This window comes from Pelodiscus sinensis, chromosome 4 (genome assembly GCF_052426305.1).
Source record: "Pelodiscus sinensis isolate ZL-2025 chromosome 4, ASM5242630v1, whole genome shotgun sequence".
Lineage (NCBI taxonomy): Eukaryota > Metazoa > Chordata > Testudines > Trionychidae > Pelodiscus > Pelodiscus sinensis.
This window is the reverse complement of record NC_143055.1, coordinates 131,796,144-131,809,163: the sequence shown is the minus strand read 5'-3', so window position 1 is coordinate 131,809,163 and position 13,020 is coordinate 131,796,144. Positions and strand designations below refer to the sequence as shown.

The window sequence follows — 13,020 nt, the reverse complement described above, 5'->3', positions numbered from 1 at the left end:
GTGAATGTTTTTGTCTATTGCAACAATTCTCCACTGAAATCACTGGCATTTTGTGGGAAATCTTATAAATATTTTATCAGCAGTTCAGTGTCACTGAAAAAAATAGAGCTGTGTTTTTATAGTCTTCCCCGCAAACAAGCCCACATCCCTAAGTGACACCCTGCTGCTGTTAAATACTGATAAAAATTAAAGGGCCAGTTTCATCTGAGGCATCAGGCACAGCAGAGAGATGGAAAACCAAGGTTCAGACTATGGGTAGCTTTTGTGTATTTGCTTTGTGGCTGTGCTTGCAAGACAATTTCACAACTTCCTTTCCCATCTGCCTTCTAGTCAGGAATGAGAAGGTGGGAGATGGCTCAAGCAAACAATTCATAAAGGCAGCCTGCTGAAAGTCACCTTGAGCCCATAGCATTTTCCTCCATTATTTAAGAGAAGGTGTGTAGCTTGCTGTCAGTCTGACTTGGGGGAACATTTGGGGCCAGGTTTCCCTCCTTCCTCTGTAACACGGGGCATGGATCATCTGCTGGCATCTTCTGGGCATCTCTTATCCAAGCCATTCCCTGCTGTTTCAGGGACCCTGGGCCTTGGTGGCACCTTGATCCCTCCTGTTCTCTGTTTGTGGCACACAGTTTAGTTTCCCAGGGACTGAAATATTTTAGTCTAACGAAAGTCCTTGGGTTTAATGTAGGGCTCGGAGGATGGAAGATAATGGCTTGTAGACTGTGATATACAGGTTAGACTAGGTGATCTAATGGTCCCTTTAGTCTTACTCATTACTTTTTACTCATTGTCCCTTAAAGACACCTTCTGCTTCCTTAGCCCCTTCTCCATTGTATGTAGTGGCCTGATCCAAAACGTGTTGGAATCCACAGAAAGAACCCCGTTGTTTGCAGTTGGCTTTGGGTCAAGACCCGGAAATGCCCCAGCAGTCGTATGAGTTTCAGGAGTCAAATATGTTTATCTAGGGGCCTGTCACTGTGCAGATATTTGTGGCTAGACTGATGCAACTACAAGTATCCAAAGACCATACCACAAGGCAGGTATGCAAGGGGGCAGGATTAAGGATAACTTTGATTTCATGACTTCTGAGAGCTTAACCAGGCAAATGTAGAGTGGCATTTTCAGTAGCTCTCCACTCAGCTCCTAGGGATGTCAATGTCAAAATACTTCAGTAGCAGCAGAGTTAGGCCTACACGGAGTGAGTTTGAAAGTCCCATCCATAACCTTCTCTTAAAAAACCTTTTATGTGGCATTTCCGGGGGTTAATTTTAAAGAACAAAATAACAAACGATGCCTCCATTATCTGCCTGGACAGTTTCCTCTGGACACTACAGAAGGTCAAAAGTGAATCTAGGGCTGCAAGCCATGCCACTGAAAATGCTATGTACCCTGCACATCAAATCTGGCCATACGTCCCTGTGGGTTCTGTTAGGTGCCGAGCCCCTTTGGAAAATCTTAATTAGGAACCTGTGTGGGAGCTGAGCTAAGCTTGCTTGGAAATCTGCTGCCGTTTGTGGGTGCCGGAGACTTGAAAATGTGAATGTGTGCTCTTTTGAAAAACTGGCTAGGAGTTGGCAGCTGCAGGCTTCCTGAAGCATTTGCAAGATTTAATGGACTGTTAGGATCAACCTTGTCCAGAGTCAGTGGCTTGTCTCCACAGCATGACGAGGTGCACTACTAAAGAGCACCAGGGTGTTGCCTGCTAACCGGCCCTTGTGGACCCTGCTCATATGCACGAAGAGCTTCCTAATGTGCTCTAACTTGGACTACTCGGTATGTTTGAAGTTGCATAGAGTTTAAAGCCAAAAGTGAGACCTGCTCAGACAATCCATGTTCCATGCTGCAGAGGAAGAAGGGGAAATCGTGATTTGCAGGGCCAGCGCCTTAGCACCCTCGCAGAGTTAGCGTTGTCCACAGCTGAAGAGTACATCGCAGTATCCTGCACTGCTTAGACATTCTACTAGGCACAGCAGGAAATGCCACTGCTCCTGCGCACACTCACAATCCTTGTCCCTTCTCCTGACTGCCCAGACTGTAGCGTAGGGATCTGTAACTAGTCTTTGTCGCTTGCCTTTCAGGTCACCCTTTGCCAACCTCAGCAAGCTGGTAGGATGCCAGTGGAAGTGACTGTGGGGAATGGCAGGTGTCACTCGGCTCACAGCTTCTCCTTTGCAGAGGGGCTCTTCGCACTGCCAAGTACACGCGGGGCTGCACCTGGTACCCGAGTGGAGCATGCGCTTTAGAAGGAAGCTGCCATCCCCACTTGTGCACATACATGCATCTGTTTAGCGGCGCTATTTGGACACGCCCGGCAATGTAGATACTGATGTGCCCACGCCTGCTCCCTGAAAGATGATGGTTCGGCGAGGGCTGAGTGCCTGGCTCCCTCGGCTGGTCATTCTGCTTTTGGTGCTTTGCTCTGCCGTGTCCGTTCTCTACATGCTGGCCTGTACGCCGAAGGGCACCGATGAGCAGCTTGCGTTCCCCTGGGCCAACAGCCCCACCGGAAAAGAGGGGTATCAGGCCATTCTGCAGGAGCGGGAGGAGCAGCACCGCAATTACATCAACAGCCTCAAGAAGCAAATTGCGCAGCTGAAGGATGAGCTGCAGGAACGGAGCGAGCAGTTGAAGAGCCTGCAGGACCACTACACGGACTCGCTGGGCCCAGGGCTGGAGCACAGCAACCCAGAGAAAACCCCCGCCGACCTGCTGCAGTTCTTGCGCTCCCAAATCGACAGAGCTGAGGTGCACGCTGGCGCCAAGCTGCCCACGGAGTATGCGGCTGTGCCCTTTGAGAGCTTCACCCTGCAGAAGGTGTATCAGTTGGAGACGGGACTGACACGCCACCCCGAGGAGAAACCTGTGAGGAAGGACAAGCGGGACGAGCTGGTGGAGGCGATTGAGCTGGCTCTGGAGACTTTAAACAGCCCGGACAGTGACAGCAACACAAACCATCCCATGTACGCAGCCTCAGACTTCATCGAAGGTTTGTGTTTGTGGGAACAGAGCTGCTTGTTAAGGAGGAGTTTGGGGTTACCATCTGGGTGTCCCTCTAGCCTCTGTCTAGCCACGGAACTCTCCCCATTCAGACAACCCCAGCCACAGTTGGCCAGGGCTATCCCCAGCCAAAGCACCTCACCCCGTCCTGAAGGGATGACCCCTTGAGAGTAGGGGTAATGTAAAAGGGCCTTTCTGCTTCATAAGCATTGCACATTTCCCCCGCCACAGATCTGCTGTCCGTGTGTACAGGCTGCAGTCACTCCTGCTAGCAGCCAGCGTGGTTAGGGAAGTGAGCTGCACTCGTTCCTGGCTCGTACATAATCAAAGATAGAATTTATGGCTCAATTTCACGGAGTAACACCAGGAGAACCACCAGGTCCTTATACTTCACAGGCCACTAAACCCCACCCGGCACCTGCACACACCAAACCCAGCAACTGATGATCAGACCAAAGCATTACAGCCCACAGCAGCCTAAACTGTTGTGTGCCACCGGCAGAGAGCGGGAGGACCAAGGTGCACCGTGCTTTAGCTTAGCCCTTAGGTTCCAGGTTGAGTTTGTAGGGCTGGCAGTTAGAAATAGCGTTTTACTCATCTCTTAGAGGGGGCGCCTATTGAGAGCTAATGCACTAGGGATGTAAAATCCTGTGTACTTGGTCAACTGGTTAAACATGAAGTTACCACTTCATTGGGGGGCGGGCTGCTCTGGATGTCTGTAGCAATCCCTGTCTGCAGTCTGCCATGGACAGGGGCATCCAGAGCACCTGGGCCTGCCGTGGACAGGGACTTCTTCAGATGCCTGGAGCACACCTGTGCACGCCACACCCCGTGGGACTGGAGCAGCCCCCTGCCCATAGCGGGTGGGAAGCTGCTCTAGCCCCCACTGGTTAACCTTTCACATCCCTATAATGCACATGGGTCTCCCTTGGAGCTAGGTCTCTAATGTCCCTGGGCTCCTTTGAAAAGCCTAGCTTTTATATACCATGCAAATGAAGACCCTCTGCTTTCCCCAACTGCCTCGCCAGCTGTCTTTGGTGCAGGGGCAGAGGAGAGGGCAGCAGCCATATAGACGAGTCTGGGGGGGGACGCCATGCATTCAGGGCATTGTGCATGGAGGAGTGAAGAAGCAGCCAAGTCAGTGGTTGAGTCCCTTGTTCATTTTCAGGTCACCCTATAACTCCATCAGTGAGAAGAGCAAAATGAGCAGTAAGGGGGAGAGCGGTGAATGTGAGGCCTGCCATGCGGGGTGAGGCCAGTATCCTGTCTCCAACGGGACAGTGCCAGAGCTACAGAGGAGATGTACAGAACAGGGTAGTTGGGGTGATTCACTTCCATCTTCCCCTCCTGGCTTCGGGAAGGCAGAGGTTAGGGTCATCCCAAGCATGGGCTTGTGTCTCTGACAATCTTGGCCAATCCTCCACAAATGTCCCTAGTTCTGTTTCTGAGCCCAGTTCTACTTGTGGACTTCACACCCTCCCCAGCAATAAGTTGAGTGTATGGGAGAGTACTTCCTCTCGTTGTGTTAAACCCACTGTCGTTCACTTGCGTTGGGTAAGCCTTGGCTTCTGCGTGGTAGGAAAGGGTAAATAACACTGCTTTGGTTTTTTGTTCCACACCATTCATGATATTATAAGAGTCCTAAAGTGAAATAAAAGATCAGTGGCTAATGTGCCCGGTCCATTCCCCAGCCATTAGAGGGTTGTTCCATCACTGGGGTCATTTAAAACTAGGATGTGGCTTAGACAGCCGTGACTTGGTCTCTAGGATCGATGCTGCTTACTTTCGCAGTGGGACCCAGCTAGCATGGCAAGGTCTGTTCAGTACTAGGACTGACTGGGCTCTGTAAGTGTTCTTTGCTCTTATCGAGCGATCCAATCAGTTTTTGCAGTTGTAGCACCTGCACACAGCACACACAAACACACAGATGTCCCTGCAGGTACTTGGGTTCTCTGTCAGTCTCCTTTCCATCTGTGCTCTGCTGAACGTCTTCCATCATCTGGAGAAAGGCTGGTTGGAGAGGCCATGGGTTTTCTTTTTTGATTATGTCTCTATCTGTATCTTAGGGAGGTATTTTAGGTCCCTCTAGAGACACAGCCATGTGGGGGGAACTGCTTGTAGCAGCATTGACTCAGCCAAAGCACCACTCTGTTCTCCAGTGCAGATGGCATCTTGCCAGGTTTGAGAGAGATGCTGCAGGTTGCTGCCTTCTGTGCTGAAATAGAACAAGGCTTTTACTCCTGCCCTCCTTTCCTTCAGGCAAATCCTGGTCTCTCTTCTACGCCTCCACAAGCTTGGAGTCACCCCTGTATGGGCAGTGGAGTTACTCCAGCTTTACACGGATATAAATGACAGCAGACTCTTGTCCCCTAATGATGAACTTGTCTGGAGTGTGCCTGAATGCGCAAGAAAGGCATGTAGAGCAGCGCCCCCGCTGTCGTGCACAAACCCGATTGGGGGCCTGCCAGAGTAGCACAGCACATCTCAGAGCAGGAGTCTGGCAAGGGTCTAAACTGGTGCTGTGGGCTGGGTGGCAGGCCACTGAGTGTCACTGTGTGCTATAGTGGCAGTGAAGTATGGTAGAAAAAGGGAGAGTTGGCCGTGCTAAAAAGCAGCATCAATGCTGGTAATACAATAGCCCTGGATTCGCTTTATTCCTGCGCCTGCATTCCCCCTTTTCTGTTCGATGCCAGTAGCTGGAAAGGAAACTTAAGCTGCACAGCTAATTAATCCAACTGAATTTAAGATAAAGGAGGAAATTTATCTCCTTGTTCTTCTGGTGTTTTGGCTGCAGCTTTTTAGCTGACATTTGGCAAGAGTGCTACATGCCTGCCTTTTCCAGAGGGGCCACTGCAGCCTGCAGGATGGGAATGCAGATTCAAGAGCACTTTGGTGTGGTCCCTGCCTCTAATGAACCCCTACAGTTTTTGGGCACTAAGGGGTGCTTGCTTCATCTGGTCTCAGTTAGCAAAGGCAGGCTAACACCTTCTCTGGGGCGATGAAGACAAAGCGTCTCTGCTGTAGTCATCGGTCAGTTCTTATTTTCCTTCCCTCACTCACCGATGGTGGTGGGATAAAGAGTGGAATGTGAGGCAAAGGCACCTGACAGTAGCAAGAGCTTGCTGAGGCCTCGTTAGTGCCGTTTTGGTCCAACCCGTTATAAGGGGCTGTGATGGCGCGTCAGGGACCCCCCCAAGCCTGCACCCCCGTATGCAGCAAGATGTGACTCCACCAGCCAGTAGAATAGAGAGGGTTTATTGCTTCTCGGAGACACAGCACAGCCCGGGTTTGATGTGGACATCGGAGTAAGGGCAGGCAGCCTTAGACCCCTTGGGGTTGGGGTACACACGCCCTGAACCACCAGCATTCGGCTTAATCTATCCTCTTCATGTTTTCCAAGCCAGACTGCCCCTTCTCAACAACCACACAACACACATCTCCCCCCCCCCCCCCCGGTAGCCACACCCCTTCCTTTGTTTAAACCCCTTCTCATGGTTAGGTGAGAAACCTTGGCTGGTCATTGTCTGTGGCTGGTGCTCAGGGGCAACCCCCTGCTGGGCAGTGCTTACAGATAGAGGCCAGTAGGGGTCACCCACAGCAACCAGTGAATGCCCAACAGAGTGGGCCCAGGGCCACTAGAGTAGACAGCCCCCCACTACGTCATGGGGCATTGAGAGGTTGCACCAACGTCTGAGCCAGAATTTGCCACTGACACTCTCTGCACTTTTGGTGACATGTAAAGCACGGCCTTACAGGCCGCAGTGACAGCAGGGAGTATCACCCTTGTCACTGCAGTTAGCGGTGTGTCACAGGGAAAGGCTCCGGCAGCGGAGATCCATGCCCTGCTGCCTTCTCGCTGCCAGAACCTTTCCCCACTGCCTGTGCCTTTCCCCACTACCACAGCCTTTCCCTGCTGACTCCCCCCAGCCAGAGCCTTTTCCTGCTGCCAGCGAGTCTCCTTGATCTGGGGAAAGGCTCCCACAGCTGGGAGTCTGTACACCTGAGCTGAGGGGATGAGATGCTGCAGCACTAGAAATAGCAGTGTGCGTGTGGAAGGCACTCTTTGGGCGGGCAGGGTGTTGTGTATATCCTGAGGCTCAGACATGGCAGGCCCTCTGCTCCGATCTTGTCACGCGAGCCATAACTCACTGTCAATGTGCAATCTATACCGTGCCTTGCTACAGAGCTTGGGTTGGAGGCAGCAGACCCCACTGGGGCTGCAGCCCATAGGAAATTTCAGTAATTGGCTAGCTTCACTGGCATGTTCTCCCTGCACAAAGCAGGTTTAAGTGGGCAGTTAAGCCAGGTTTCTAGAGCTGCGTTGTGTCTCTAAAGCAGTTCAAAGCAGCCGGAGCCTGCCAGTGATCTGGCCCGTTAGTGCATTGATAATAACATGTAACGCTTTTAGTCTGCAAGCTGCCTTAGAAACGCAGAGGAACGAACCATCTCAGCACCCTCTGTGGCAGGGTAGGAGGGGTTCTTTTCCCTGTCTGACAGCAGGCAATTGGAAGCAGATAGTTCATTATGCCCAAGGCAGCAGAGTGAATTGGTGTCTGTAGATCCAGGATAGATCTGAGGGGTTCCTTTGTGCTCTGGACTCTGGATTCCATGGGGAAATCTTGGCCCCTGCTGAAGTTGCTGAGAGTTTTGCTATTTGTTTCAACAGAGCCAGGAGTTCACCCCTTGACTTTCTCTAGGGATTATGTAGGTCGATTCAGCAAAGCACATGCTTAAATCTCACTGATTTAGCTGAATCCGGGCCTTAATGACACATCAGCTGATCTGAAGAAACTTTGATTCATTGACTTTTGGGAGCTCTTTTTACAGCTGGTTTCCATCACCTAGGTTGGCCACACAGGACCCAATCAATGATTTACAGCAGTGGCTGGCCTTGTGAGAGTTGCAAGGTGATGACTTCATCCAGATGTGTGTGTCTGTTCATTCCCTCTCCTCTCTCTCTCTCTCTCTCTCATTTCATGTGCTGTTACTGAAGGAGAGAGTTTGTCCAAGCAGCTCATTAAAATTAAAGCATTTGATGGAAATGTTTCTGCGGCATCATTTGGGTGTTTTAAAATAAATCCGTATCGCCTGCTCTTCAGCGCCTAGACAGAATCACGTGTGTTTAGAATCTGGTGTTTCTGAGTTAAACTCCTTCTCTGCAGCTTTGCTCTAGCCCAAGGACTTTCCAAATGTCCAGACAGTTGGCCTTCAGCAGCAATATTTGGCAGGGCTTGGGATTTTCCATTTTTCTTGTTCAAAAATGAGAGCCACACCTCTTCTTTTCTGCTAGTAATTTAGCCTTTGTAGTTGCTGTCTGCTATATTCATCTTTTCAGGCAGGAACACGTGCTGTCTGCTTGTTATAATTATCTTTTTTTTTTTCTTTAGTGTTCATTTTCTGCAATGTTTTGGAGTGCTAAGAGGTGACAGCGCTAAGAGACAACACCATATGGATCCTAAACCTTTAATGTGTGTAGTATAAGCATGCAAAGGCATCTTTCTATGCGGATATAGTGAGTCCAGGCAACATGAGTTAATGTGAATCCTGCTCTCGGTACTGCAAGGAAAATTCAGGTCAGCTTGTGAATTTGCACCATGGGAAACTGAAAATATTTACAAATCCTTCATCTTCCTGGAGGAAGCCACTAAGAATCGCCATGACATCATCCTGAAATAGTGGGAGTGGTCTGGTCCAAAAGAAGAAGTACTGACTCAATGGATATGCGCTTTTATCAGAGGGCAGAGACCCACAAGAAGTCCAGAACACCGAATGAGCAAAGCATTGTCACTTTGGTCTCAATCAAAGAGGACATAAGTGATTGTCTAGCAGTTGGCATTTTAAACAAGAAAGTCCCTGGCAAGTCACATTTAACAGCTGAGCTAGAATAAAGGGAGGAGGCAGTGTGAACTAGCGAAAATGCATTGCAAACATTCTGTGACTCTTTCTAAAGGAAATCAAAAGGACCTCTCTCCTCTGATCCCACTTCAGAATACCAAAAGAAACTATACTATCTCCTTAAGGAACTCCCTGCCTCTACTCAGGACCAAATTCACACAGAAACACCTTTTGAACCCTGAACAGGATTGTTCCATTTGCTTCCCAAAATCCATAAACCTGGACACCCCGGACACCAGGAGTTTTTTCAAAGGTGCTTTCAGTCATTACAGCATACCTCCAGAAACAAGCCATTATCATATTTCCTTACCTCAATGATTGTCTCCTCAAAGCGCGCTCTGAAATTGAGGCTCAAAGCTCTCTTTCGATCACAAGACACATCTTCCAATGTCTTGGTCTACAAATAAATGAGAGCAAGTCAAATCTCATACCCACTCAGAGAATTCAATTTATAGGTGCTTACCTGGACTACACATGTGCTTTTATTTTTTTTCCTACAGACCATTTTCAGAAAATCATTGACTTGATCAAGCTGCTGCAGTCCTCTCCCAGAATAATGTCTCACAACTGTCTACAACTCCTGGGTCACATGGCAGCTTGCAACTGTAGTCAGAAATGTGAGTTTGCACATGAGGACTGTGTCTACATTGGCATCCCTTTCCGGAAAAGGGATGCTAATGAGACACTTCGGAATTGCAAATCCGCAGGGGATTTAAATATCCCCCGCGGAATTTGCATTTACATGGCTGCCGCTTTTTTCCGGCTCGGGGTTTTTGCCGGAGAAAAGCGCCAGTGTAGACGCGATTCTCCGGAAAATAAGCCCTTTTCCGGAAGATCCCTTATTCCTAATTGAAAGGAATGTCTCATTAGCATCCCTTTTCCAGAAAGGAATGCCAATGTAGACACAGCCGAGGTGTCTGCAAGGGTGGCCCAGGATGGTTTACAAACCCAACATCTACACAGTATCAAAGTCCCTCACCATCGCACCCTCAGTAAAGAAAACTCTTCTTTGGTGGGTAAAACAGGAAAATCTATGTTCTGACATTCCATTCCTTACCGTAGAACTGTCCATTTCAGTGATGAACAATGCATCCCTCACAGGCTGGAGCACACACTTGGAGCATCACATGGCCCAGAGATTGTGGTCCAACAAAGACAGAGGTCTCCACATAAATGTGCTAGAACTGTGGGCAGTGAGAGATGCTTGCGAGTGTTTCCTCTGTTTAATCAACAGTCATGTGAGACCATACATAGACCATGTCACTGCAATGTTTTATATAAATTGTCAGGGCGAGGCCCGATCACATGCCCTATGCACAGAAGCAATTGCACTTTGGAATTGGTGCCTGAAGTACAGTGTATCTGTCATGGCCATACACCTTCCGGGCAACCTCAATACCACGGCCAGCGCACTAAGCAAGGTACTACCTTCCAAACATGAGTGGCAAATCAACACACATATTCTTTCGTGGCTCTTCCATCAATGGGGTCACCCCACTAAAGACCTCTGCCACACAAAACAAGAAGTGGTCGCTGTTCTGTTCCAGAGCTGGAATGGTTCCCTCGGACACGCCTTCCTCATCAGCTGGTCACATCCTATATGCCTTTCCCCAATACCCCTCATAAACAGGGTAGTAGTCAAGATGCACTCCGACAAAGCACATTTAATTCTCATAGCACCTTTTTGGCCACGTCGACCTTGGTTCCCCTTTCTACTCAAAATGTCTTGAGTACCATCAATCCCTCTGCCCCACCATCACGATCGCCTCTATCAGCCAAGAAATCAAACCAGCCACCCCAATCTTCTGAACGTGCAGCTCCACAGTGGTTTTCCACACAAGAACTAGAGTGCTCCCGTCACGTTCTATGTGTCCTACTTCACAGTGCCCATAAAATATATCTCCAGAAATGGAGACGATATGTTGTCTATATGGTGTTCACAGTGACACGCTAACCTGTCTACTTCTTCATTACCTCTAATCGTGGACTGTTTGTTGCACCTTAAACAGACTGGTCTCACACCGAGCTCCATCAAGGTACACCTCGCTGCCAAAGCAACCTTTCAGCTCAAAATAGACAATACCTCAGTATTTGCACATCCTCTTACTAAGAGGTTCAGCAAAGGCCTCCAAGCACTTTACCTTGATGTGACCCCACCAGCAAACCCATGGGACCTCCACCTGGTTTTAAATACTCTTACCAAATCTCTGTTTGAGCCAATGGCAACATGCTCCCTTTTGCACCTTTCTGTGAAAACAGCTTTTCTTGTAGCTGTTACCTACATAAGAACGGCCAGACTGGATCAGACCAATGGTCCATCCAGCCCAGTATCCTGTCTGCCGACAGTGCCCAATACCACATGCCCCAGAGGAAGGGAACACAACAGGGAATCCTCATGTGATCCCTCCCCTGTCACCCACCTCCAGAGAAACAGAGGCTAGGGACACCATTCCTACCCATCCTGGCTAATAGCCATTGATGGACCTAACCTCTATGAATCTATGTAGCTCTTTTTTGAACCCTGTTAAAGTCCTGGTCTTCACCACATCCTTTAGCAAGGAGTTCCACAGGTTGACTGCGCTGCGTGAAGAAAAACTTCCTTTTGTTTGTTTTAAACCTGCTGCCTATTAATTGCATTTGGTGACCCCTAGTTCTTATATTATGGGAATAAGTAAATAACTTTTCCTTATTCATTTTTTTCCCACACCAGTCATGATTTTATAGACCTCCTATCAAATCCCTCCTTAGTCTTCTTTTTTCTAAGCTAAAAAGTCCAAGTCTTTTTAATCTTTCTTCATATGGGACCCATTCCAAACCCCTAATCATTTTGTTGCCCTATTCTGAACCTTTTCCAATGCCAATATCTGTACGCAGTATTCAAGATGTCGGTGTACCATGGTTTTATATTGAGGCATTAAGATATTCTCAGTCTTATTCTCTATCCCTTTTTTAATGATTCCAAACATTCTGTTTGCTTTTTTGACTGCCACTGCGCACGGAGTGGATGTTTTCAGAGAACTATCCACAATGACTCACAAGATCTCTCTCACAACATGGGAAGGAGAGATCACAGCACTAATGGCAGATCCCTTGTACACTACCTTTTTCAAAGACAAGGTCATCTTATAAACTCGTCCTATGTTTTTTGCCAAAGGTTCAATCTTCCTTCCATCTGAATCAGACCATACATCTGTCTACCTTCTTCCCCAAACCTCATGCTAATGCATTTGAAGCAATCATGCACGCTGGATTTACGCAGGGCACTTCCTTTTATTTACAATGTACAAAGCCATGGAAGTCATCCCCTAGGCTGTTTGTCTCCATCGCTAATCACAATAAGCCATCTCAGCCCCTTGACTTTCCCACTGGATTTCGGACTGTATAAGACTTTGTTACTCGTTATCAGGTGCTAACCCTCCTGACAACATAAGAGCACACTCAGCCAGTCATGTCTGCCTCAGTGGCATTTCTCCAAAAGGTCCCTTTAGCAGACATTTGCACAGCTGCTACCTGGTCATCACAACATACATTTGCAAAGCACTATGCACCTCCCCAAGGACCTTTCTCTACCCTCAGATTCTCTAAGGCAGTCCTATCCACTGCATTCATGCCAGATCCAAAGTCCCCACCTCCTTAAACAGATGCAGCTTTGCAGTCACCTAATGTGGAGCACCCACGGGGACATCTTGCAAAGAATGCCAATTACTGCACAGGTGAGTAACTTCCTCGTATGGCTTTAAGGGCATGCAACCACAAAAGGAGTAAGCCTAGGTCTAGAGAAAGGTAAAGCCAGGCAGGTTTCCATCGATATCTGTAGGACTGAAGCTGATTTTTAAGTGCTTTGCTGAACTGGGAGAATAATTTTCTTGCACTTTGTTAGGGCTCCGTGATTGTATTGGGGTTAGCCTGGGAAGGCAGCACACTGACTGCATTGAATATTGGAACAAAACCAAGTTTATCTGAGCTGCAGTGCAGTGTGCAGGTCCTTTCTACTTCTACGCTGTGTGTGCACAGTTAGATCCCATAAATGCTGATATTTTTCTCCACTGTCCTAGCTTCTCACAACCCACTGTTCCTGCTTGGTTTTAGTCTTCCCATCTGTTTCCCATTAGATTCCAGTTTTTCTCC

General features: G+C 48.5%; 1 protein-coding gene across 11 annotated transcripts in view; it reads left to right on the top strand.

The window, feature by feature from the left end:
• CSGALNACT1 (chondroitin sulfate N-acetylgalactosaminyltransferase 1) overlaps positions 1–13,020 on the top strand; it is a 73,807-nt gene that overhangs the window by 39,592 nt on the left and 21,195 nt on the right. For all 11 annotated transcript variants that reach the window (XM_089778165.1, XM_006125366.5, XM_025185792.3 and 8 more), the window contains one exon: positions 2,079–2,986. In XM_089778165.1, the coding sequence (XP_089634291.1) occupies positions 2,353–2,986 (634 nt within the window). In that variant the 5' untranslated portion in view covers positions 2,079–2,352. The remainder of the gene's footprint in view (positions 1–2,078; positions 2,987–13,020) is intronic.